Here is a 23,864-nt window from a genome sequence, read left to right as displayed (position 1 = left end):
AATTATTGTATGCTTGCTGAAAGTGAAACTATTTGCGTGTGGCAGACAACCAAATTGAATATCGGAATGGCGTGTTATAATATAACTGATTGATTTTTAAATTAAAAATAAAATGATATTTAATTATATAATGATATATTATCTAAAAAATTAATTAAATATTTAAAATTGGATACATATAACATTAGAGAGGTATTTAGTTTGGATAATATTTTATTATCAGAATAAAGAAATTACTTTAAAGATAGATTATTTAAAAGATTACTGAATATAAATGAGTATTATGTTTGATAAAATTTAATAGATATAAATAATTATTGTGTTTGATTAAAGGTAATAAAAAAATACTAATAAATTATTTTACTTAAATGACCTTGAATATAATTATTTTTAAATATTTTTATATTATTTGTTATATTAATTAAAAATAAATTTATTTTTGTTTCAAAAAATTAATAAAAATAATATAATTATAATAAAATTTAGATTATCTTGGTGATCTTTTAATACCTAAAGCGAATATGGTAATTAGATTATCACCTATATTATTTATCATGTCAACATTGGTGATAGAAAATTACTGAAATATTTTATTACTGATAAATTAAATAAGGTAATCAAAGATAAATTATCAAGATAATTTTTAATTATTTTTTGATAAACAAAATACAAAGTGTTCAAACTTTCTATCATTGTAATGTTAAAACATTTTAATTCAATATTTCAAATTTAATGGATTGTTCTCTAACCTTAGCTACGTGATCTCAAATTGATCTCCGACAAACTTTTCTATATTTGAATTGATTTTAAACCAAGTCTTCATCAGAATCCAATGTAACCCTATTTAAGACTGAAAATGGTAAGAGGGCACATTAAAAGGGCCCTAAAATATTTGAGCTTGATTCTTAAAAAGGAGCTGGGTTGAGCCCATACTATAGGCTTCACACAAGTCCAAATCAAAAGATTGGCTTATAAAGAACAAACCCACAAAAGTTGAGCACAAAATTAACTGTGTTTTTTCAACTCATTAATTTGGTGAGTAACGTTAATGTATATATTTAGTTTTGAATATTTAATTAAATATTTAAATAATTTATCATAATATAATTATAAATTATATTATGAAATCATGAAATCATTCTTGACAGTGATTTTTAAAACATGAAATCATGCATATTTCTTCTAAAGGGGTCACCATCCACTTCACGAGAGCCCCCATTTGCTCTCTCCTTTTGGCTACTCATATAATCAACCTTCAATCAATTCAAGTATATAATATGCCTATTATTATTATTCTATGATTGGCCCTTTCTGCCTTTTTTTTTTTTTTTTAAAATTTGTTTTTTCTCTTGAATTGAAACGCATGCACATTCGTACGATTGGGTAGAAAAGTTTGCTGCTATTTCTTTTTCTCTCTTTCTATTATGGTTAGAGATAAGTGATTCTTTTGCTCAAAAGATTGGAAATGGCTTTGTCATTTGTGGTACCTTTTTAAGGTTGCTGTCATCAAAATAATATATGGATTGTATCCTTTCTTCCATTTAATTATTAATTATCTTTGATTTATAGAGGCATTTTACCTTTGTTTGTTGGCTTGTCTTTTACATAGATTTAACTTCCCTTCCAATTCCCAAAATGGAGCTTCTAGTGGGTGTTAACACTTTTCTTTTCAAGAAATCTTATTTAATAAATTCCGACCATTAAATAGATATAAGAAATATTAGTCCAATAATTTATATCATTACAACGTCTTATTTTAATATGGGTATATCATCTGAAGACACTAATATATTTATTCAAGTCTATTTATAAGAGTGTAAAGTTGAACACGAATTTTTTTACTCAATAATTAAGATTCAATGTCTTAATCAATTGTGAAGTGTTTTTTAAAAAATGCAATGAATCAATCACAAATTGGTTGCTTTCAAAGTCTTGTCAAACCATAAAAATACAATTAATGCGTGATTATTCAAAAAGAAAATATTAAGCAAACTGCAAACACTAGAATTAACGTAAATGATGATGAAATGAAAATTACATGCATAAATAGATAAAGTTGGAGGATGATGGATGGCTTCATTTCACATATCGCGAACATGGAAGATGTTGGGATTCTTGACAACAATATCATACATGTAAATGCAGGTGGAATTGAACCTACAGAAATCACGAGGAAGGGAGATGAGATCAACGGAGGAATGTTTGTGGAATTGGAAGAGATCAAGGTTACCCTCGTACTTTTCCCACCCTAAACCGTTCAACATTTTCTCAAGTGAAGAATAAGAAGACACCACTTCACCTGTTGACAAATATACCAAGACCTTTCTTCCCCTCGATGAGGATCCAGCTTGAGGGAGCCAAACTCCTGACATATCTTTTGAAATGAGCAAATTAATGTACATGAAGATAATGAATAGGGTTTTGGTTATTATAAGCTGAATTGAAGAAGAAGAAAAAGAAGAAGGAGAAGGAGAAGAGAGTTTGTGTGATGGTAAGGAAATGGGAGAAAGGAAGAGGGGTATATATATGTGTTAAAGAGGCAAATAAAAACAAGAAAATTCTGAAAGTGGGCTAAGGTGATAAACAAAAATGGTGACAATGACGGCATGTTTGTAGTGAATCAAGATATCGTGGGTCCAAACAAGTGTTAAAAAAAAAGGTTACGTGGATGCTCCTAGGGTATAATTTAGGGCACAGGAACCATCAATGGGGTTGTGGCATGGTTTTGAGAAGAATATTTTTTTTTGTCTAATTTTATTTTTGTTTATATTTGTTAAAGAGTAGGATTTTATTTGCTTTAGAATATATAATATTTTATTGTAATTTAGAAAAAGAATAAAAATATAGTTTCAAAGGGACAAAACAATGAAAGATATATTCGATACATGGAAAACCACTTAGATCACAAGGTAAAGAGAGTGCAATAGATTTCTTATTATGGGTATTGTGGGTTTGGCAACCATTGAAAATAGCTTTTTTGGATTCTTTGTTTTGTTAGCCAAATGGTTAACCCTAAACCTAACACGACATAAAGAAAATTATCTAAATCTTAAAATTACTTCTTATAATTAATAGTTTTGGTTAGATTTATTATTCAATAAGATTTATTATTCAATAAGTGAGTATTTAAGTTTTTAAAATTCTGCAAATATGTGTTTAGAAATGGACTAAACGTTAGGTGAGAATAAGTTTTTTGGCCCGTATATAAACCTCCAAAGGTATAGATAAAAATATGTTAATAATGTAAAATCACTTAATCATATAATATTATATTTGGGTAGCACTTACACAAAAGTATTATTATTTTTTGTTTGCTTAAATAACTTTAAAATTTGATAATCCATTTAAATTACACAACTTGATGATAACATAGTAATAACAAAATTATATGTATCTAAATACATGATTATATATTATCCGTATATCTAACCAGATACTTAAAGTTGAGTGTGTATAATATTGCTACTAGATTAAAGCAATATGAGGAAGAGACGCATTTTTATATGATCTTTTATTTAAATTTATGTGAATGCCTTTACCTTCAGAGAATCCTGCAGTATTCGAAGCTTAGAAAAACTTTTACTGTGTCACATGAACTAAATCAAATGGGACATTCCTAGACACCGGCATGAGCATATTTATATGATCTTCCGCGATAATTTTTCTGCCAGATACTCAGAGAAAAACTTTTACTGTGTCACACACACACTGCCAGAAAATCATAGTTGATAAGGAATCTGGTGAATTCATGAGAAGCGAGCGAGAGTCTTCAAGGACCACCGCAATGGCTAGGTTTCAATATATCCTTCATTCTCACATGGCGTCTTTGGTATATGTTTTGATGCAAAAAGAATTAAGTCGTACGTTGCCCACGTGTTATCACATGGGCTAAATGGTCCTCTGGTCTTGTCAAATCTATCATTAGCAACACTAATTTGTCCTCCTTTCAGCCTTGTCAAATAATACCAACTGGCAACTGTAAGCTTATTTTCTTCAACTCCATCCAGAGATGAGTTTGAAATGATGTTGATAAGGAATCTGGTCAATTCAAGAGAAGCGAGCGAGAGTCTTCAAGGACCACTGCAATGGCTAGGTTTGAATCTTTCATTCTCACATGGCGTCTTTGGTATATATTTCGATGCAAAAAGAATTAAGTGGTACGTTGCCCACATGTTATCACAAGGCTAAATGGTCCTCTGGTCTTGTCAAATCTATCATTAGCGAAAGCTATTTATCCTCTTTTCAGCCTTGCCAAACAATACCAACAGTAAACTTATTTTCTTCAACTCGATCCAGAGATGAGTTTTGATGGAATTCCCACTTGGGTCGATGAGCTTTCTTCAACTTTTACTGGTCTGAGGACACACTTGCGCGTGCATTTTTGTTCATTTATGATTCACATCCTGATCCGTATAAAAATTGTGATGAAGAAGAAAGAATATATAATTGATAGAGAAGGAAGGCTACAATGGAAGTCAACAGTGGTCCTGGGTTATTCCAAAGCTCCCGTGACAGGCAAAAAACTTGTAAGCCTTTAAGCATCGAAGTCACAAGCATCAGCTTATCAATTTTCCTCTTTAAGCAAGACAAGAGGTCCTGAATGAAACTGACCTATCGTTGCCTCCATTCCTTGGGAAATCTTAAGTGGTGCCAAAATCTCATTCTATCTAATCACAAACTTCCATCTGCCATTCCAGCTTCCTTCTTTAAGTTTAGGATAGAAGTCTTAACTTTATAGCTTCGGGGATTCTTACTTTGTTTCTAATGAAAACTATGGATATGTAAGATCCCCGGTCCCTTCGATTAAAGATTGTACCACACTTTACGTCTGGTCCTAGATGCTTCCATGGGATCGTGGAAATGTAAGATAAATTTGCGTTAACACAACATGATTTCTTTTTTGATTCGCATGATATCTCTTCGTTTGTATAAAAGGTTCATGATGAGAATACCTGATATGCTTAGCTTCTTGAATCCATGGAGTTTCTGAAATTTGTCACCGGTTTTCTATCCTAAAAACTTTCTTAATAATAACTTTTATGGATAGACATTGTTTCGAAAAAGAGAAATTATTGGACTCTTCCATCAAACGTCCAATAAAACCTTTAAAGCTCCTCTTCCAATATAAAAACTTGTGAAATGTATAGAGTTGTCCTTATAAATTTGTCAATTTTCTTTCTATTTAAGTTATAAGAACGAATTTAGTGGGGACAATACAATTCACAAAATTTCATCGTGCACCTCGAACCTTTATCTCATGCTTTTAGTTTTTTATCTCCCCTTTTCAACTGATAAGAGAATCATGTAAATGGAAGAACACAATACAACCCACTTGAAAACCATAGCCAAAAGCACTCATTCAACTTGTTGTATAATGTCACGAGAAGATTGTTAACATAATGAATATTATCATCAAAATGATGAAAAGTGTCACAAACAAGAAAAACAATATCATTTAAAAAATAAATAAATCAAACAATCAAGCTAGAACTTAAATATAAACTCGAGATTGACTCATTTAAGTGGAACCCGTCAAAAGTTTATTGAAATGTAAAGTCTAATTTTGTTTAAAAAACAGTCTCATATGGTTGATCAAGAGTTATTAAATGGTGTAACACCAATATAAATATGTAATTATATTTCTTATACCTTTTAACCCTAAAAATAATAATGGATGTAAACATCATTACTCATAAATCTGTGTTTTGCCAAGCGATTGTTTTTTATTTTTTAATTTATTTTTACTTGATTTGTTTTCGAACAAAGTTAATTAGGGTTTTAGATTAGGGATATGTGTATGTTTAACTTGGCATTAGTAAGAGGTACCTTGCGGAAATATAGCTTAATGGAATAATGAAATAATTAAATGAAAAAAAATCTGCATTAATATCTAGGTTATAGGCTTTGTTTTATTTATATTTCTTTTTTCGTTGCCAAATTTCTTGGTGATGCCATTATTCCCTTTCACATGTATATAGAATAATTAGCAAGGAGAGTGAATGAGAAAAAAAAAGGGATCTATTCCTTATTACTTTAATTAATTTGAGAATTATATGATTCAAACATCTCTTGCAATTGAATTTTAATCTTTCTAGATACAAATAATACATCACACAACGACGACAAGCCTAAAGATATGATATAAAAAAGGTCAAATTGCGTAAAAGTAAAAATATAAGGGGTTAATTAAGAAATGATGAAATTTAAGAAGATCAATACAAAATTTAAAGATTATTTTGATATTTATAATACATTAAACTAATAATTTGTCAAATATATAAAAAAAAAAATTGAAATATTTATTATTCATATCTAGGGGGTTAACTACAAATGTTTCAATCCCAAGAGAGTCAGGTAACCTTTCTTGAACCCTCTTGGGTCTTCCACTACACGCAACACATAAAGTTTGAAATATATGTATTTTAGCATTATAAATTATATGTTTCAATTTATTTAGACTTATGATGTTAAAATAACTTAAGTTATTCTAATTTAAATATTCAAATATTATATAAATTTTCATTTTTTTTCTTTTCAATATCCTTTCAGTACAATTAGATTACCGATTGACACATATTATATATATAGCGATTCATCTAAACTTGGGTTTGATTTTTTTTAATGTAACTCGAAACAAAGTGTAGTTCTCTTTGGTTAACCCATAAATCCACCTGATTTTTAATCCAAGAATATGATTTCTATCAATTCAACTCACTATTTAAATTAAATTCGAATTAAGCCAAACCATTCATTTATATTAATAGTATATATAATATCAGTACACTTGATCAATTTATAAACACATTGACATTATAACCATTCCTACGAATATTCTTAGGCCCGATACCTTTTGCCTCTTCTTGAATCATCTATGAAAATGGCAACAGCCCACTTCGCATCCAAACCAAAGTATCTTGCCAGGCCCCTTATTTTAATGTATCCTTAATCAAAATTTTGTTCAGTATTTCATGCAAGAAAATTTAACTAAAATTTTATCTTTTTCATAGACGATGAACAAACCTTATAATTGAACCCCAAATATATATAATCTGCATAAACCAGACCAAACTGGACAATGCACACCCCTAGTGTTAAAATGTGATAATTTTCTATTGGAATAGAGTTTTAGGAAAATTATTTAAAGACTATACAACCCTAAGAGCAAATTATTTTTTTCCTTGATATATGAATTATAAAAAACCTTAAAGGTTATTTCTTTTAATGCAGTATCCAAAACTTAATACGGTTCGTAATGGTTATCTTATAATCTTTTCTGTACTATTTTTAGTCCGCTGTCTTATTGGCTTGTAAATGTTACCCATAAAGTTTCAGTGCCACCCTACAAATGAAAGGATTTGTTAAAGAATTAACCATTTTTCTTGGTTAATTTTAGCTATATATTTTAATGTATAAACAGCCTCAAGATTCTTCTTCTTCTTCTTCTTCAAATCATACTCCTGAGTTCAAAAAATAAAATTAAATAAAAGATGAGTCTTCGAGCCAGTGTCAGGTGACGATATTTTGTTCGGCTCCGGCGTGAAAGGTTCGCCGCTTGTGGCGAGGTTTGTGAAATCTGTGTATGTGGAGCCGTATAATATTTCTGTGCTACAAATTAGTCAAGGGATTGTGGCGCATGGCATTAGTGCACCTGCACCGTGTACTACTCTTCCACCTCCTCCGTCGTCTAAAAATGCTCCGGCATCGTCTCCGGCACCCACTAAAGGCGAGGACGATAGTGGGAATACAGCGGCAACGGCAGGGCCAGCGCCGGCTGATTCTGGTGCAATATGTGCACTGGGTTCGGGTGCTACTGGTTTAGCTTTGATGGGGTTGGTTTTGAATTTTGTTGGACTTTGTGATGTACTTGGAAAAATCAAATTATGCTGAACGTATTAAAATAATCAAGATGTAACAACAATTTGCTGTGAGAGCGATAATATAAAATACATGAAACATATTCCTCAATTAATATGAATGTATGAAGGTTTGAGATTCATCTTCGTAAGCATTATTTTTGTGTATATCGAAATGTATACACTCTTATCTTAGTGGTGATTATGAAGTTTCTATTTGTATAATTCAACTTGCAAAGGGTTTATTTGAAGAGATTCAATTTTGTTGTGAAAAACATGGTTTTAAAACCTGGATTGAACCGATCATTTCCACCTGTCAGGCTAAGATTCTGTGGCAATAATGAATCTGGGTGACAATTGATGGTTTTAGTCACTAGACTGCTTTGAACCATGATACTGGGAAAGTTGCACCAGGTCACAAGTGAATTACTTGCTTATTGCAATTCTATGCTTCACTAAACATTTTGGCAGATTTTAGGATTGAGTCATTAAGAAAGAGAATTCATGGATGAAATCAGAAACAACCGAGAACAATGCAAAATGGAGCTACTAGAGGTGAGTTTGGCATGATGGCGATCGGAAATGAGAAAATCAATACGATAGAAGTTGTCAGAGAGGATGTCAACACAAGACAGAGTTGAAAATGAGAAGGAAAGAATTGTCAAAGAGGAGATTGATAATGGAGAGAAAAATCAAAATAACCACTAATATACAATTAGGGTTATTGTGATCTCTCCTACATTTTTATACACCTATAAAAAAAAAAATTTCTTTGATCCCTATACAAAATAAAAACAAGACAACCACTTGTATGTATACATCAGTATAACTCTAGAGCAAAATTAAAGAAACAAAAACACTCTTAAACAGTTCACTAGTTTAACTGTTGATCAATTTATCTAACAAACAGTTGAGTTGGATTAGGGTATTCGTAAGAAAAACATGATGAAGTTTTTATTTTTTTGAAGATAGCCGATGCTGATGGGACGTAGTATACTTACTTAAGCCCTACCCTACGTAGATGCCAAAGAAATCCCGTATGGTAGAATATTTATGATAAAATAAATTATAATCCGATTGAAAGAAGCAAATAATTAAATGTTCGGGTCAATTAATCATAAGCAAATTGTTGCAAGAGTTTGTCTAGTTTTTGAGGCCTGACAGTGACAAAGTAATTGCAACTGTCCATGTTTGGAGTGCTGCGAATCGAGACAATAAGCAATCCTTTTTCTGGGTATGGCTCAAAGGTTAAATTCTAGCGAAAGTTGATAATCTTGTGGATCTCCATGGCAAAAGTAGAACACAGTAATTGCTCTCAGATATGGAGTTACTTGTGCATCATGTCACTAGGTATAACGAAACTGATTTAATGCGCTTGCTGCTCCATCTTTTATGCGAGCTCCCATGGATCAAGATAATGGCTCACAGGAGTGGCTGCTCACTAGCATTTACTTCTGCTGATTTGTTTCTGTTGCACTGCATAGAATTTTCTCCAGTGAAGTTGAACTCAACCAAGGATAAATACCATTAGAGTCCCAAATTTGGAGGATTGGATTTGAACTGAGTTTGAAAAAAAACTCGGTTCAAATGTACTCAAACTCAAACCTCAAAGTTAAATATTTTCAAATTCAAGCTTTAGAGATATTTAATTCACCAAGCTTACGAATTTAAAAATTTTTTATGTGAATCAACTAAAACATTGTCGTTCAAACTAGTAGGTATTAAAACAGTATTATTTTAGTAATTTTTTGCTTGACTATAGTATTGAACCAAATTCAAAACTCGAGCCAAACTCGTGTTTAACTCTTTTCAAATAAGTTGAGTTTGAACAACTTTGAAATGAATTTAAACTCAAACTCAATTCTTCTCAAATCGAGCCGAACTCTAGTTTGGGTGAACTAAAACTTGACTTAACTCAAATCCAACCCTATAAAGTTGTAAGGTGGATTCCAATTGCACTGAACTATTCAACTCAAATTTGATTCAAATGAAAAATTACAGCTCAATCATAAATTCAAGCTGTTTTATCTGTTAATACTAACCATTTGTATAAAGAATTACTGTTATGATAAATACGGAACATGAAGCATGTATCATAACAAGTTATACTAATTAAGGACTTAATATGGCTAGCTGGTTGGTAATACCAAAAAATTTATACATCCAAAAACGTACTATTTGGAAGACAAATCATTCTCACCGATCAAACTCTAACCTCCACCTTTTGTTGATCCAATTTAGTTATCGCACGACTCATTTATTCTTATGCAGCCATCGCCATGCACAAAGGATTCATTTTTAACAAAATTAATCATGAATCCCGAAGCTTCTTCCCTAGTTCTTGCAGCCCTCTTTGTCTTCTTCATCTCTGTCAATGTAGAATCCTTTAACGTCACACGGATTCTGAACAACTACCCTGATTTTGTCGACTTTAGTGACCTCCTTATGGCGACAAAAATTGCTGAATCGATCGCCAGTCGCCGGACCATCACCCTTCTGGCCGTCGATAACAGGCCCCTGGCGGGTATTCAAGACAGAGACATTGAAGAGGTTAAGAAGATTCTGAGTGGTCATGTTGTTCTTGATTATTACGATATGCAGAAACTCAGAAAGCTTCCAAAGAGGACGGTGGTTACTACGTTGTATCAGACTACCGGCGTTGCAGAGCACAGGCAAGGGTTTTTGAACATAACACGGATGGCCGGTGGCGAATTTGTTTTTGGTTCGGCGGCGAAAGATGCGCTTCCGGTTGCCAAATTGGTCAGGGCTGTTTATGCTCAGCCGTATAATATTTCTATTTTACAAGTGAGTCAGCCCATTGTGGCTCCTGGTATTGGCGAAGTTATTCTTCCGCCGCCGCCGCCGCCCTACACTTCACCTCCAGCTGAGCCTCCTAAAAAGTCTTCTTTGTCTTCGTCTGATGCGCCTGCCACCTCTCCCCAATCAGAAGAAGAAGTTGACGCACCCGTTGAGGCGCCCGTTAAGGCACCGGCACCGGCACCTATTGAAGCGCCTGTTGAATCACCGGTTGAGTCGCCTCCGTCACCTGCTAAGGATGAAACTCCCGATGCTTCTGATTCTGGAGCTTCAAGAGTGTACGAGGACATGAGTTTTGTTGCTGTGGCTTTCATGGCTTTGCTATTCTAACATTATAAATATGTAATATTTATAGCTAAATGTGTTATTTGTGTGGAGTGCATTTCATCTTCCTTTAAAATGGAGATGGAGGCAAACCTGATCAAAGGTTTGCTTGACTTGGACTTAAATCTTTTCTAAATTTGAGTTATGCACTATATCATTAAAAAACTATTAGAGTCATAAACAATATTATCAAATAGATAAATAGACTAAATTCGAATGAAATTGTGAAAAATGAAATTACAAAATAATTTAATATATTGATTAAAAAAAAACATTATATAAAAAACGAATTCAAATAATCTAAGAAAACTACTAAGAGCATTTAATTTAACAATAAAATTATATGTATACATTTTTAGTATACAATTTGTATACATAAATAAGGTATTATTATATAATTAGATATTTTTTTATCGTATTATAACACATATTTTAAAATCATCTAATTACATGATGACATATCACTGTATATATAAATTATGTATCAAAAATAGATACACATAGCATTGTTCTTAATTTAAATAATGTTTTATTATCAAAATAAAGAGATCTTAAAAAATTATTAAATATAAATGATTATTATATTTGATAAATATAAATAATAATTATGTTTAATTAAAAATAATAAAAAATACTAATAAATTATTTTATTTAAATACTTATGAATATAATTATTTTAAAATATTTTTATATTAATTAAAAATAAATTTATTTTTTGTTTTAAAAAATTCATAAATTATAATAAAATCAAAATTACTTTGATAATCTTTTAATACTTTAGATAAAAATAATAAACAAATTACTTCCTCTATTATCTATTACATCAATATTAATAATAAAATATTACCTTTTATTATTGACATATTAAATAAGATAATATAAATAATAAAAAATAAATTACTAAAATAATATTTAAATTTCTAAAACCAAATAATCCCTTTAACTATATCTTTATAACTTAAAAAAGATATTTTAACGTTCCTATTCTATCAGATATATTTTCTATTTACATGATATTTCAACACAAACTTTACACTCAATGTAAGCTCAATTTGATTTTTCAATTTGAATATTTAATGTACAATATCATTAAAACGCTATTAATAAGATAAGTAATACCATCAAAGAGAAACCCAACCAAACTCTTCATAAAAAAACTTGCAACAAGCCCTCAAACTATGACAATTAAATCTTCAATTTGGAATTAAACTTATTTAAACAAAACATAAGGTTTCAGCTCGAATTGACTTGATTTAAATCTACCTCTAAGCACAAATGGACATTCTAAGAGAAGGAACACATGTTAAAGAAGATTTTTCCTAAGGAAAAAGTTGTAAACCTCCCATACTAAAGCTAGATACTGATATTGCATATATGGGAAACACCCATTGATACAATCAAATAGCATCAATTAAAAAAAAAAAAAATTGGCCATAGATCCCCAAGATGGAAGAACGATCTACTAAAATAATAACAATAATAGATTGAAGCTCAAGTGGAAGAGGGGATGAAGCAAAGTATATTAAATTTAGCATCAAGAAATCCTAAAGCCAAATCCCATACGCATATATGACTCAACAATTGAGTAGGCCAACAGTATCCAAAAAGGCTTTCATCAGTGGCAACTTTCTGGTTTTCCCTGAATCAAAACACACAGAGCCTACATCAATAAATTCTCAGCGCTAAGGTTTCCATTAGCATCCAAACTACCTTGGTTAGCTTCAAGCAAATGCAAAAAAGGCTGACCGCCAGCATCAAACTCAATTTAACTTCTCCACTATTTCAGAAATCACTTTGTCCATGTCAAGATCTTTCATTGGTTTAAATGGTCGCTTCATGTCCTGCAAATTAGGCAGATCGGAAATCAGACAGCCTCAAGGCTGATGCATTCAAATTAGTTAATAGCAGTAAAGCAGCTACAAATTGAATACTCTTGATGTAAGTTATACCAGAAGACTAATGAACGTCTCTCCACCTATCTCGCGTATTTCAAAGCAGCCCCTTCTTGGCTGTAGAAAGAAGGAATAAGAAATATAAAACCAATTCAACTTGCTAAAATATCTGTATAAAAACAAGAATGCATCTCAACACATTTCTCTATGTGAAGAAAAATTCCTAGGTAAAGGGTAATTGCTCTGCAAATTTTGTGCGTTTTATATCATTCAAAGAACCAGCAATTCTTTTCCTACTGACTAACAGCTCTCTGTTTCCATTTTGCTTCTTTGTAATGGTAAACAAAATCCAGAACCTATCACTAATTCACCACAATTACCAAAAATCTTGCAGGTATATAAACCAAAGCTCTCACAAACATCACAGCAGAATCTCAAGGCTGAACAGGTTGCAATACGTTGCTGGCAAATGGTAATTAGCGGCTTCCTTTCTCAATCAGTACGTCACTAATTTTCACATTTGTGTCATAGGACAGCTGAAAATTCTTTGAACTTCTAACTTACAGCTTTATCTTTTCTACCATGAAATAAAAAGGGTTATTTAAACAATAGGTGATCCAAGCACAGATGATACTAAAAATTGATTTATCAGTTTTAACTAACAGAAGGTGAAAACCCAATCAAACAAGAGTAGAACAAAAAATTTTCATGGCCTTCTCAATGCCCCAAGAGACGAAGTACTAATGAAATGAGCATTAAAAATCCATAAATTGCATATCATCACCTCATTACATCTAATGAGACAAAGTACTAATGAAATGGACATTAAAAATCGGTAAATTGCGGATCATCACCTCATTACACCTGATGGATTCAATAAATGAATGTATACCTTCTCAGGATTCAGCACCACTTTGATCCCCGCCACATCTTTCTCCAAACCTTCTTTCACTAAATTAGCTCTTGTCTTGAATGAATTGCACTGTTTACTAAAGTCAAGCAAAAATTTACTTGAGAAGGCTATTGTACAATAAAGAAAAGGTTATTCTCAACAGAAAGTAAGCACATTGCAAAATCTGAAGCCAAACAATCGGCAATGTTCTCAAAATTAGGCATCTTACATAGGACTGGATTCAAGCAAAGTCAAACCCAATCATAGGCTAGCTTAAGTTCAACTCAAATCCATAATGGTCAGCTTGAGATCATTCAGATTGGTCAAAAATGTCATCAAAGAGTTGTCCATGGAATAAATAGTGTCACCGACGTAATAGATAATATTACCAGTAGGATAATTAGCATCCTTTGTAAAATGACTATCGTTAGAAGGTTGTTGACAAGATAAACAATGTTATTGATAAAATAAATAATGTTATAATGAGATAAATAGTACCTTCGATTGGATTCAAAATGAACTTTAACCAAGTTATCTAACTAAAATTTCAACTAGCATTGAACCAAACACTGAACCTAACTGAGCTGACTCAATTCAGATTCAGCCCGAATTTTACATCGTAAAGAATTATATCTGACAACACTAAAAATCCAAACAAAGAACAAAAATAAACTATTGAAAAATTACCTCTTCTGTACGTGGTTAATGAAACAAGTCCAAGGGCATCCGACAACATGTGTGAAACAAAACATCATTACCGGTTCATTATTAACAACTAAAGCATCACTCTTCCAAAAAGTTTCATAAAGAAAGTCAAATTCAATCAGTCTCTCTAAGTACGAGGCTTCCCTACCTTGAAAGGATAATTTCCATTTCCTTCAGAAAAAGGGCCATATTGTCGTCTAGTGGGTGTAAATTAATTCCGTGACATGCAGCATGAAGGATTAAATAAATCCGTTGATGGTATACTCATACACCTTATTACCTCAATCTTGTATATAATCTTTCTCAACAACCAAATATGGAAATGATATAAAAGCAAGAAAAAAATAGCAGGTAAGTCAGCCTGCACTTAAACAAGATGTATAACACTAAATCCATAAGTTTTGCCCACATTTTCCCTCATATCGTACAATTTTTTCAACAAATAAAACGAAGCATCAAATACAAATAAAATATCAAGTCTTGGATCGCTGTGAGTTCAAAACCCTAAAAACTATAAATCAGTCACCAATATATCCTTTAGAACCTTAGATTCTTTTGAGAGATCTTTCTCTTTTGTCAAATGAGAACAAGTTATTTCTAAGAAATTAACACTTTCAAGAATCATCTTTCCTCCATTTTATTGGAAATCAAACACAAATTGAGACAAGAAAATGCTAAGAAAAACGAAAAGTTACCAGTGCTCAATCACAACAGTTCTCTTCTCCGACTCATCGCCAGCAACTTCTTCCTCCGATTTCTCTTTCTCAGAATCATTCTCCTCAGATTTCGCTTCTTTCTTCTTCTGCTTCGGAGCTGGTTTAGCCTTCTTAGCCTTGTTTTTTCGCAACTCAGTAGCCGACTGCTTCAACTCCGAGTTGGCTCGGTGAGTGGTGCTCCGAGTTATCCTCATCGATGTCGTCACAGGCTTCTCCGCCGGTGCCTCTTCTCCTCCCTCAGCCTTCCTCTTCCTCGGCGCCATTTCAACTTTCAAGAACAAAAAACAAAACACCTCCTCGAAAAGAAAAACGTGAGTGGCCTTCGTCGGTTTCTTCTGTGCCCACTTAATGGCACTTGAGCTTGACGGTTCGAAGACGCAGATATTGTTTTTTATTTTATATTATATTATATTTTATTGTGTTTTCCCGCGCTGTCAATCTACTGGTTGATTTTTGAACGGACGGTGTGGATGGATTTGATTTGCTGATTGAGGGATGATAAGTAAGAAGTTAAATCGTGGTCGTCAATAGTTGGTCAAGGTAGGACTATTGCCACGTCAGAGATTGCCAGCTAGCAATGGAATGGGATGTGAGGCTGTCAGAGGCGATGAAAGGATTTGCAGGATTTGTTGAGCGAATGCATTTTCTGTCAAAGTTATACGTGTCTGAATTGGATTGGTCTGAAGTGGACAGAGACATCGATATTTTGTGAATTAAAATAATAAAATCTTACTCTTCTAAACAGATATTTGGATTTTTTTTTTTTTGGTTGGCCGGAGAAGATTTGAATATTTCCATTGCCACCAAAGTTACTTTACGGGAGACTTTGAATACAATGTTATGGATGAATTTCAATTACCAAATTACTTCTGTTAAAATTTTTTTTCTTCCCCTCTATCTTTTCTCATTTCTTATTTTTAGAATTTTACTAAACACAAATTGACAATTTAACTCAAGTTTAAAAACTCACTAATAAATTTTCATAAGAACTTTCTTCTCTAATTAGTTTTTTTTTGTTTTTGACAAATTTTTTTTTTATTGATTATTCTTCTTCTCCTTCTCCAACAACTAGTCATGTTCTTTGATATAACTATTTGTCATTCAAAATGACTCTAACTTAAACTTGAACTCACCATTTCAGATTCGAACAAAATTTAAGATAATCCTTGTTCAGTTTTAATCTAACTTGAATCCACACGCAGACATGGATTTATAAATTACAATTTTATTTAGGGCCAGAGAGTTAGTTTTCCAAAATTAAGAGAATGTAAAAAATGAAAAACAGAAAATACACTCATTTAGTATATAAACCAATATATCCTGTGGTGAACTTTTAGGGTACATACACCAACACGATCCCAAAAATATGAAGGCCTAAATCTGATGACAGCAAGGGGAAGCAGCAATAAGAAACAAGCTGAAAAGCCTCCCATTTCGCTAAGGTCCCAAGTCAAGCACTAGTAACTAAACAGGGCGATCTGCTTTTGTTTACAAACATCTAATCTATCGAGTGAAGTTCAAATATCCAGAAGTGTATAATTTGGCTGCTTTACGTTCTAAAGCTACACGTGGTGGCTGAAAGAGCAGGAGCCAAATGATATTAATCCAACCAAAAATTAACTATGATGAGCGAAAAAAGGGCTAAACTGTCGTGTAATTGGAGAAGAGGTACAGCAATCTATCAAGAGTTTCAGGATAAAACTTTCTCGCAAATAGGTAACAAGGTCGCTTCATTCCATTCCATAAGCAAGGTTGGACAGTCTTTTTCTTCTGCAGCAGCAAATGAATATAAATTAAAAGGGTTAAGTTGTATTTTACGAAAAGAAAATTTGCACAACCAAGGCTGAACTTTGTACCTTTTCATTACTGGTAAGATGCACGCTTTCATCAATGGACTGCAATTGATAACAAATTGTATCAAATACAGTGAGCATAACACACACTGAGGAAGAAAACAAGGAATGAGATACTATTACACATACTGCAATACGCTTAAGGAGCTCAAAAGTAACATCTTGAGTCCTATATGCCTTCGGATGCCACTTTCCTTCAGACCAATCAACATGAGTCACTGACCAATTTGCAATTCCGCTTGGATCAAACATCTGAAGAACCGAATAGTAGATGGAGTTGGTGACAAGGAAAATCAAGAGTTCAATGCAGTTTAAGTTTCAAATAAATGAACACTGATTGATGCACTGACATGAAATAGAGTTGGCAAGTAGTGCTCATCTGTGTAGCAGTTTCGCCCATCCATATTTGGCTGCAAAAGTAAAAACAAAATTTTGACAGCAAATAAAAGTAAGTCATAAACATGGCAACCAAGAAAGCAGGGTTGCCTTCTTAATAACCACTACATTAGGTCACAACAAAGGTCCTCTATCAACCAACTGAAATGTTCAGCTCATTTGTTGTTAATATCTAAGTCATTCCAGAAATCAGTTCTATAAAAAGGGTGAACAAAATTAAGCAAAATTCAGTGCACAGCAACTATAAGAATCTGAAAGCAAGAAGTACAAATAGAAACCACAATTCATTGATCTTCATAACAGCTTAGTATATCACTAACCATATATGATTCCACATGCTCAAAACACAGGGCCTCCTAGCCATACATAGATGACCCTCAGCACCCCATACCAAAGACTAATTATGTTGAAGCAAAACCAATACAGATTTAAGCGAGTGGAATCAGAAGAAGCACAAGCGTCTAGAAGACACAATAGACATAGGTGAAGAGTTTATTTTTGTTTTATTGTAAGCAAACCAGAGGATTTGCAGCATACACATAGATTCAAGATGAAAATTCTCAATGGATCAACAGCAAATGTTACATATACTAAAACGACAAAGCCAATGATGATATTACCTTGCAGTACAGCTTGAATTTCGTGTAGAAAAGATTGTCTGCCATAACTATTATAGCATGCTGCCGCTTCATGGAAAACCACTGAAACACACATGAATGAACCTGAATGATGTCTGAGAAAGCAATCTCATTGTCTATGCAGAAATTTGTCTTAGATAATTCTAACAAGATGGAAAAAATCAGCATTTTTATTTCTTCAGAAGAGATAAGCAGAGAAATCATTTCTACTGTTCAGCCTGGCCTTCCTTGCTCATTAAAGTGGTAGGACCTAGGGTTTTGGGACATATGTCCCAATCCTAGAGGGCAGGCTTATTATATAATGGGTAGTTAGGGTTGTAGAATACGATAGAAGAAAGAAATTGGGGTTTAGGCAGTTTTGGCCATGGGCAGCCTTTTAAACTGATTTTGGAGGTTTCCAACGCCTTAAATGGTTGGAATTGGGATGCTCTGGTTCCTTGAATTGTCAATTTATCCATTATTTTATTTATCAATAAAATAACAATTTCCTTCATTTTAGTTGTTGTGTTTGGGTGTGTTTACTATTGATTGATTGAATTCTTGAGGAAGGAGGTGATTTGTTGCTAGAAAAGTTGAATCAGCAGCAAGAAACTAATGCATCACAGGGATAAGCTGCCAAGAATATGGATTGTCACAGAGGAAAGTTGAATTGATGAGATATGGTTCTAGGAAGACAAGTTGTCTATGGAAAAAGGAGATTTGACACCGGAGAAGCTGAAATGTTGCGGGAGGAGGCTTGGATCAGCAAATCGATAAGGAGTGGTGATGTTGGAATACGAATAGACATCAAAATGTAAACCAGTGTCGAGAAGTGGTGAGTTAGGGTTTGAAAAGCAACTAAGGGAGATTTTGTGAGCCGAGTCACCATGAGAGTGAAGTAGGAGAAGTGCATGAAGATTCAAAAGAAGGAGAAAATGACATTGCCTTTGAGGAAAAAAATAGTTCTATTTTCTTTGAAAAAACAATTGGACAACAAACATATATTAAAATGTGTGTGTGTGTATATATATTGGAGACACACTGTGTGTGTGTGTGTGTATACACATATATTTTAATATATGTTGGACAGCTGAAATTTTTTTTTTCCAATTTTCCCACATTAAGGATAAGGTAATTCTCAAAAGGGTAGGTAATGTTAGGACCTAAGGTATTGGGACACATGTCCCAATTCCGAAGAGTATGGCTTATTTTATAAAGGGTAATTAGAGTTGTAAAAAAAGTGAGAAGGAAGAGAGTAGGGTTTGGGCAGTTTTGGTTGTGGACAGCCTTTTAGGCTGATTTGGGAGGTTTCTAATGCCATGAATGATTAAAATTAGAAGGCCCCAGCTCCTCGACTTGTTGGTTTATCCACTTATTATAAACATTGAACCCCCTTTATCAATAAAATAACTATTTCATTCATTTTAATTGTTGTGTTCGGGTGTGTTTACTATCGATTGGTTGAATGTTGGTTGGGTTCTGACCTAAAGCAAGAGCAAAAGCTCCATAAAAAGAACTTTCAAACACTAATATACTGATATGAATCAAGTATGAAAGAATGAGAGAAAGTCAAAAAGTCTAAAGATGCTTATAAGGTAAGAGAGTGATAAATGCATAGTACATCATCCATATAGCAACGGAGTTATGAACATAGCAATATATATAGGATATGGGTTAGCCACACTAGATCCCATGTGTAAAAAAATGATAATATATTGTTAGGATCTTAGTGTAAGATATGAGACTAGGATCCCACATTAGAAAATATGGACAACTAGTGTGGGATGACCTTGGGCTTTCCTATCTCAATAGTTAGTTTTTGAGGTATGGTTTTCCTAAGATTCATATCATTTGGTATCAGAGTCATTATTATGTCTCCTAGTTGCAATCGTGCGGCATGCGTGGTGACAGCGGCGTTACAGTGTTCATCCGGGGCTAACAGAGAGTTAGCACACAATCAACCCACGTGGACACCAAGACTGCGAAGTGTGATGGTATATTAGGATCTCAAATATAAGATATGAGACTTGGATCCCACATTAGAAAATATGAGCAATTAGTGTGAGATTTATATGGTCTTAAGCTCTCCTGTCTCAATAGCTAAATTTTTAGGTGTGGTTTTCCTAAGGTTCATATCATATATGCTATATGGAAACTACCCAACATTAGAGGGCCTTATGGGACAATCGTATTATATATAAAATTCAATACCTTGTAGGCTCCAAGGTTGTACATCAAGCAAATGTTAATATGCTAAAAGAAATACCTGAGCACCTTTCCGGAAATCCTTCTTTTCAACTTCAGGCAACATACGTTCTGAATACCTGCCATTTCCGTGTGGACCAGGATCCTCAAAACTGGAGATAGATAAAGAGTCAACCAGGAGGCAAAGTAATTTGAATGTCAACTTTATAGTAAATTTACATCAAAATGTTAAAGAAAGGTTTCGTTTCACAACACATGGTTGCTTACCAATCAATGTAGCTAACATTCGTATACATCAGGTAGTTATACACATAATCAAAGTTATGCAGCGGCACACAACTGTAAGGAAACAGATAAAAGTTTAAATGAATTACACAAAATCACAAGGTATAACAAGAATCACAGATTCACATAAAAGAATAATACGAAAAATATGTAAATCAATAACCTATCTGACAGCAAAAGAAATTGCTGGTTATCAGGGTCCCGAAGTGCATGTGCCAACAGTCTCCTCTCTGCATCAAGCATAGAAATTTTTCCCCAAGCGACCTAGAGGGAATTTGCTAATGTTATTGATTCCAGAATCTCATTTCACTAACAAAAAAGCACCAATATGAGGATAGGAACTAAACAATGATGTTGTCCGCACATCAAAAAGGCCATCAGCAGTGATGACAATTAAAGATAATCATCAAGCTTCCCAACAGTTCACATATCAAGTGGACGAATGCCTAATATTTCACAAACAAAGCATCTATACTTTCCACTTCTACAATATATATATATGCAGTCATTCCACTCGTACAAGAACGATTTCAAACAGAACTCATTCTCGTGTCCTTTAACTTGTAGCCTTAACCCCATGTTGATATCATAACAACAGACTAGTAATTTTTCTTCCATTTGAAATGTATGTTATAAGTCCTTCTATGTACCTTCTCACTATGAATATCTCGGCCAACAAAGTAATGGCTCACATGCACAGGTTTCTGACTAGATGCATGTACATAAACAGAGAATCTGTCCTCATGGCCCTGTTTTAAGAGAATAAAACAGATTATTTTGTAAGCAAGGCAAAAATACGTCAAAATAGCTACTAAAGGGGCCGTTGTTGAATTTGAGAGAGAAGAAAGTGCATTTTAAATCCTTCACGGAAAAAAAAAAAAAAAACAAAAGCATCCAGTAGAGACCTTAACTATAACAAAGACTTTGCAATTACCAAATTAACAATCAGCATCACACAATCCTCAATTTGTTCCTTAATATTTTACCATCATAGAGTCCCAAAACCTCACTTTAATGAGAAACCACCAGATTTATCAAATTTCATTGAGGGGCAGTCTCATGTGTACCCAATGATTCAAGAATCTAATAACTTTCTTGAACTTATTTTACAGACACAACTTTTACCATCTCCTGTAACCATGATGTGAAATTTTGATGATATAATATTTTAAGCATTAGCCATTTGATGTTTAAAAAAACTTCAGATTTACATTAATAACTTATCTCATCCTTGGAACAATTTCAATCAGTAAGCCACAATCACAAGCGTCATAAAAGTGACTAACCATCAGGATTACTGATCTGAACTGGCTGATATAAGAATAATTTGTTATTCTAATCATCAAAGTGTTGGGAGGTCAAGATGGAAATCTAAAACACCAGTAAGACGGCTCAAAAGTTCTGTAAAACTGACAAGTCTCAGCACAAACTATTATGTTCAACCCAAAACAATACTATATCTAACAAAAACAACAGGCCAATTCGGCAACCAGAGCATATGTTCAATCTTATTAAAAGAACATCTGCCATTTAATGCAAAGAAAAGAAACAAAATCAAATCCTTACTTGAAAGAACATTTCCCACAGCTTCTCAAAAGGTAAAGCTCCAGGAGTCAAGAACATGAAAGCAATTTTTGGGTTCTTTGACTGAACAGGAGGTTTCTTAAGAAGTTCATTAATAACAACCCAAGCCATATTCTCATCATCAGTCAGTTCCCTAGCAGGAGGAGATAGAGGTTGAACGAGCATAGTACAATCCTTAGAAGAAAAGAAATAGCAGGTAGCGAAGCTTCTTGATGGGAAAACAACATAGGCACCAATCAGAAAAAGAATAACCAACGAAACAAAGAAAAATATCCAAATCGGTCTCTTCGATTGCGCTCGTTGCTGTCGTGATCCAGACATGGCTAGAAATCTCTAATGGCTAGCTGCCATGTACCAGTTGCCTTCATTTATGATTATTATCACCACAAACAAACAAAAGCTTACTACCAACTACAACACGCTACCATGAAATGCGATAAGAAAGAACACTATACCTCTAGCAAGGTTAACAGCGACCAACTTATATCATCAACACGAAAGAATCTGAAATGTTTCAATACGTAAGATAATTAAATCACTAGAAATTTGAATTCAAATTCATTATACAATCAAACTAAACTATCACTCTACTAAAAAAACAACTTCAAATCAAACGATTATAAAAACACGTAGTAGTATGTGATTGGCGATACATTTTCCGGCAAATCAACGGTTCCGATTCAATCAGAAGAGAAAACAGTACCTGCGATTAAACGAAGCTGATGATTAAGCGGAGATCAAGAGTTTCAGGAAAGACGATGGTAAATTGAACTTAGAATCCTGATTAGCGAATAACCAGATGATTAAGGAGTACTTTATTATCGTTGTAATAGCGACATGGCTTTAGTCCACTCTCTCTCAGTAGAGGTGGATTCCATATACACAGACTTCAGCTTCTGCTAAACTTAAGTTACGACCAGTACAAAGGAAGATTATGTACCTTAGTTTCCTTTTACTACCATGTTAAAATTCAAATTGATCTTATTTTTTAATTTAACTTTTTAAATAATTAAATTAGAATTTGAAGTTTTTTATTTAAATTCAAAAATGATGTATTATTTACGGTGTATTACAATATTATTTGGCCAAAAAACTTATCCTCACCCAATATTTAATGTATTTAAAAATTTTTATTTATGAGATTTTTAAAATCTAAATACCTCCTATTTTGTTAAAATTCTTAGTTATAATTAAAAGTAAAATTACCATTTAGTTAAAAATATTAAAAAAACTAAAATTTTATCACATTTTTTCTCTTTAGTTTAAAGATTTTATAATTTTTTCTCTAACTTAAGTTTTAAAATTTTACATTTTCTCAAATTTCATTCTCCCCTTTCTTTCTTTGATGATGTTCTTTGGCCAAACCCCATACCTTAATGAAGATGCTAACCAGATGAAGACAAATCAGAGATAATAGCCACGAACGTGACATTTTCTCTCCTCTTTCGTCAAGTTGAGACGTGACACTCTCTCTCCCCCTTCATCGCGCGGAGATGCAACGCTCCCTCTAACCCTTTGTTAGTTGAGACAAGACTTTGCCCTTTGCCTTTAATTTTGCATTGCGATCTTTGTGGCCATTGATATTTGTGTAACAAATCTTGATCGTTGAGATATTCGATTGGTGCATCTTTTTTACCAGTCGGTTGATCTTCATGGTTGTCAAGGAGGGAGTGACTCTATGCATCTTTGATCAAGAGGTCTCCATCTTCGTGGTCGATAAAGAAG

General features: G+C 33.1%; 4 protein-coding genes across 10 annotated transcripts; 1 reads left to right on the top strand and 3 right to left on the bottom strand.

Moving 5' to 3' along the window:
* Positions 1–2,067: 2,067 nt before the first annotated feature.
* Positions 2,068–2,451, bottom strand: LOC123194308 (flowering-promoting factor 1-like). Its single transcript, XM_044607481.1, has one exon. The coding sequence runs from the start codon at positions 2,400–2,402 to the stop codon at positions 2,082–2,084; it is 321 nt and encodes a 106-aa protein (XP_044463416.1). The 5' UTR covers positions 2,403–2,451; the 3' UTR covers positions 2,068–2,081.
* A 7,715-nt stretch (positions 2,452–10,166) lies between these two features.
* On the top strand, positions 10,167–11,000 carry LOC123194207 (fasciclin-like arabinogalactan protein 3). Its single transcript, XM_044607364.1, has one exon. It carries the CDS (start codon positions 10,167–10,169, stop codon positions 10,998–11,000), a length of 834 nt encoding a protein of 277 aa, XP_044463299.1.
* Positions 11,001–12,328: 1,328 nt separating this feature from the next.
* On the bottom strand, positions 12,329–15,591 carry LOC123193986 (selenoprotein H-like). Of its 2 annotated transcripts, XR_006497185.1 has the most exons (5): positions 15,179–15,591; positions 13,779–13,875; positions 12,944–13,003; positions 12,705–12,835; positions 12,329–12,633 (listed from the first exon to the last, which is right to left on the bottom strand). XR_006497185.1 is itself a non-coding variant. In XM_044607086.1 (4 exons), the coding sequence occupies exons 1-4, from the start codon at positions 15,460–15,462 to the stop codon at positions 12,755–12,757; spliced, it is 522 nt and encodes a 173-aa protein (XP_044463021.1). In that variant the 5' UTR covers positions 15,463–15,591; the 3' UTR covers positions 12,329–12,754. The 2 variants fall into 2 exon arrangements, 1 of the variants encoding a protein (XP_044463021.1); XM_044607086.1 differs by having other exon boundaries at positions 12,329–12,835.
* An 883-nt stretch (positions 15,592–16,474) lies between these two features.
* Positions 16,475–23,060, bottom strand: LOC123194985 (glycosyltransferase BC10). 6 transcript variants are annotated; one of them, XM_044608508.1, is made up of 12 exons: positions 22,843–23,059; positions 22,595–22,643; positions 22,122–22,501; positions 21,206–21,304; positions 20,719–20,819; positions 20,538–20,609; positions 20,332–20,422; positions 18,069–18,149; positions 17,403–17,462; positions 17,182–17,304; positions 17,056–17,094; positions 16,475–16,969 (listed from the first exon to the last, which is right to left on the bottom strand). In XM_044608508.1, exons 3-12 carry the CDS (start codon positions 22,458–22,460, stop codon positions 16,841–16,843), a joined length of 1,134 nt encoding a protein of 377 aa, XP_044464443.1. In that variant the 5' UTR covers positions 22,461–22,501; positions 22,595–22,643; positions 22,843–23,059; the 3' UTR covers positions 16,475–16,840. The 6 variants fall into 6 exon arrangements, with proteins under 6 accessions (XP_044464443.1, XP_044464444.1, XP_044464446.1 ...); XM_044608509.1 differs by having other exon boundaries at positions 22,122–22,483; XM_044608511.1 differs by having other exon boundaries at positions 22,122–22,344; positions 22,843–23,058.
* Between the last annotated feature and the right edge of the window lie 804 nt (positions 23,061–23,864).

This window comes from Mangifera indica, chromosome 13 (genome assembly GCF_011075055.1).
Source record: "Mangifera indica cultivar Alphonso chromosome 13, CATAS_Mindica_2.1, whole genome shotgun sequence".
Classification (NCBI taxonomy): domain Eukaryota; kingdom Viridiplantae; phylum Streptophyta; class Magnoliopsida; order Sapindales; family Anacardiaceae; genus Mangifera; species Mangifera indica.
Note: the sequence above shows the minus strand (reverse complement) of the source record. Positions and strands in the feature narration are given on the sequence as shown.

What these genes read in the sequence shown, in the direction of transcription:
- LOC123194207 (XM_044607364.1), top strand. Translation starts at nt 10,167, where the DNA reads ATGAATCCCGAAGCTTCTTCCCTAGTTCTTGCAGCCCTCTTTGTCTTC.
- LOC123194985 (XM_044608507.1), bottom strand. Translation starts at nt 22,460, where the DNA reads ATGTCTGGATCACGACAGCAACGAGCGCAATCGAAGAGACCGATTTGG. An exon ending in ACTTGCCAACTCTATTTCAT is followed by an intron (nt 17,305 to 17,402) that starts GTCAGTGCATCA and finishes TCGGTTCTTCAG; the next exon opens with ATGTTTGATCCAAGCGGAAT. An exon ending in AGCTCCTTAAGCGTATTGCA is followed by an intron (nt 17,095 to 17,181) that starts GTATGTGTAATA and finishes TATCAATTGCAG; the next exon opens with TCCATTGATGAAAGCGTGCA.
- LOC123194308 (XM_044607481.1), bottom strand. Translation starts at nt 2,402, where the DNA reads ATGTACATTAATTTGCTCATTTCAAAAGATATGTCAGGAGTTTGGCTC.
- LOC123193986 (XM_044607086.1), bottom strand. Translation starts at nt 15,462, where the DNA reads ATGGCGCCGAGGAAGAGGAAGGCTGAGGGAGGAGAAGAGGCACCGGCG. An exon ending in ACTGTTGTGATTGAGCACTG is followed by an intron (nt 13,876 to 15,178) that starts GTAACTTTTCGT and finishes GCTTGACTTTAG; the next exon opens with TAAACAGTGCAATTCATTCA. An exon ending in AGACGTTCATTAGTCTTCTG is followed by an intron (nt 12,836 to 12,943) that starts GTATAACTTACA and finishes CCTAATTTGCAG; the next exon opens with GACATGAAGCGACCATTTAA.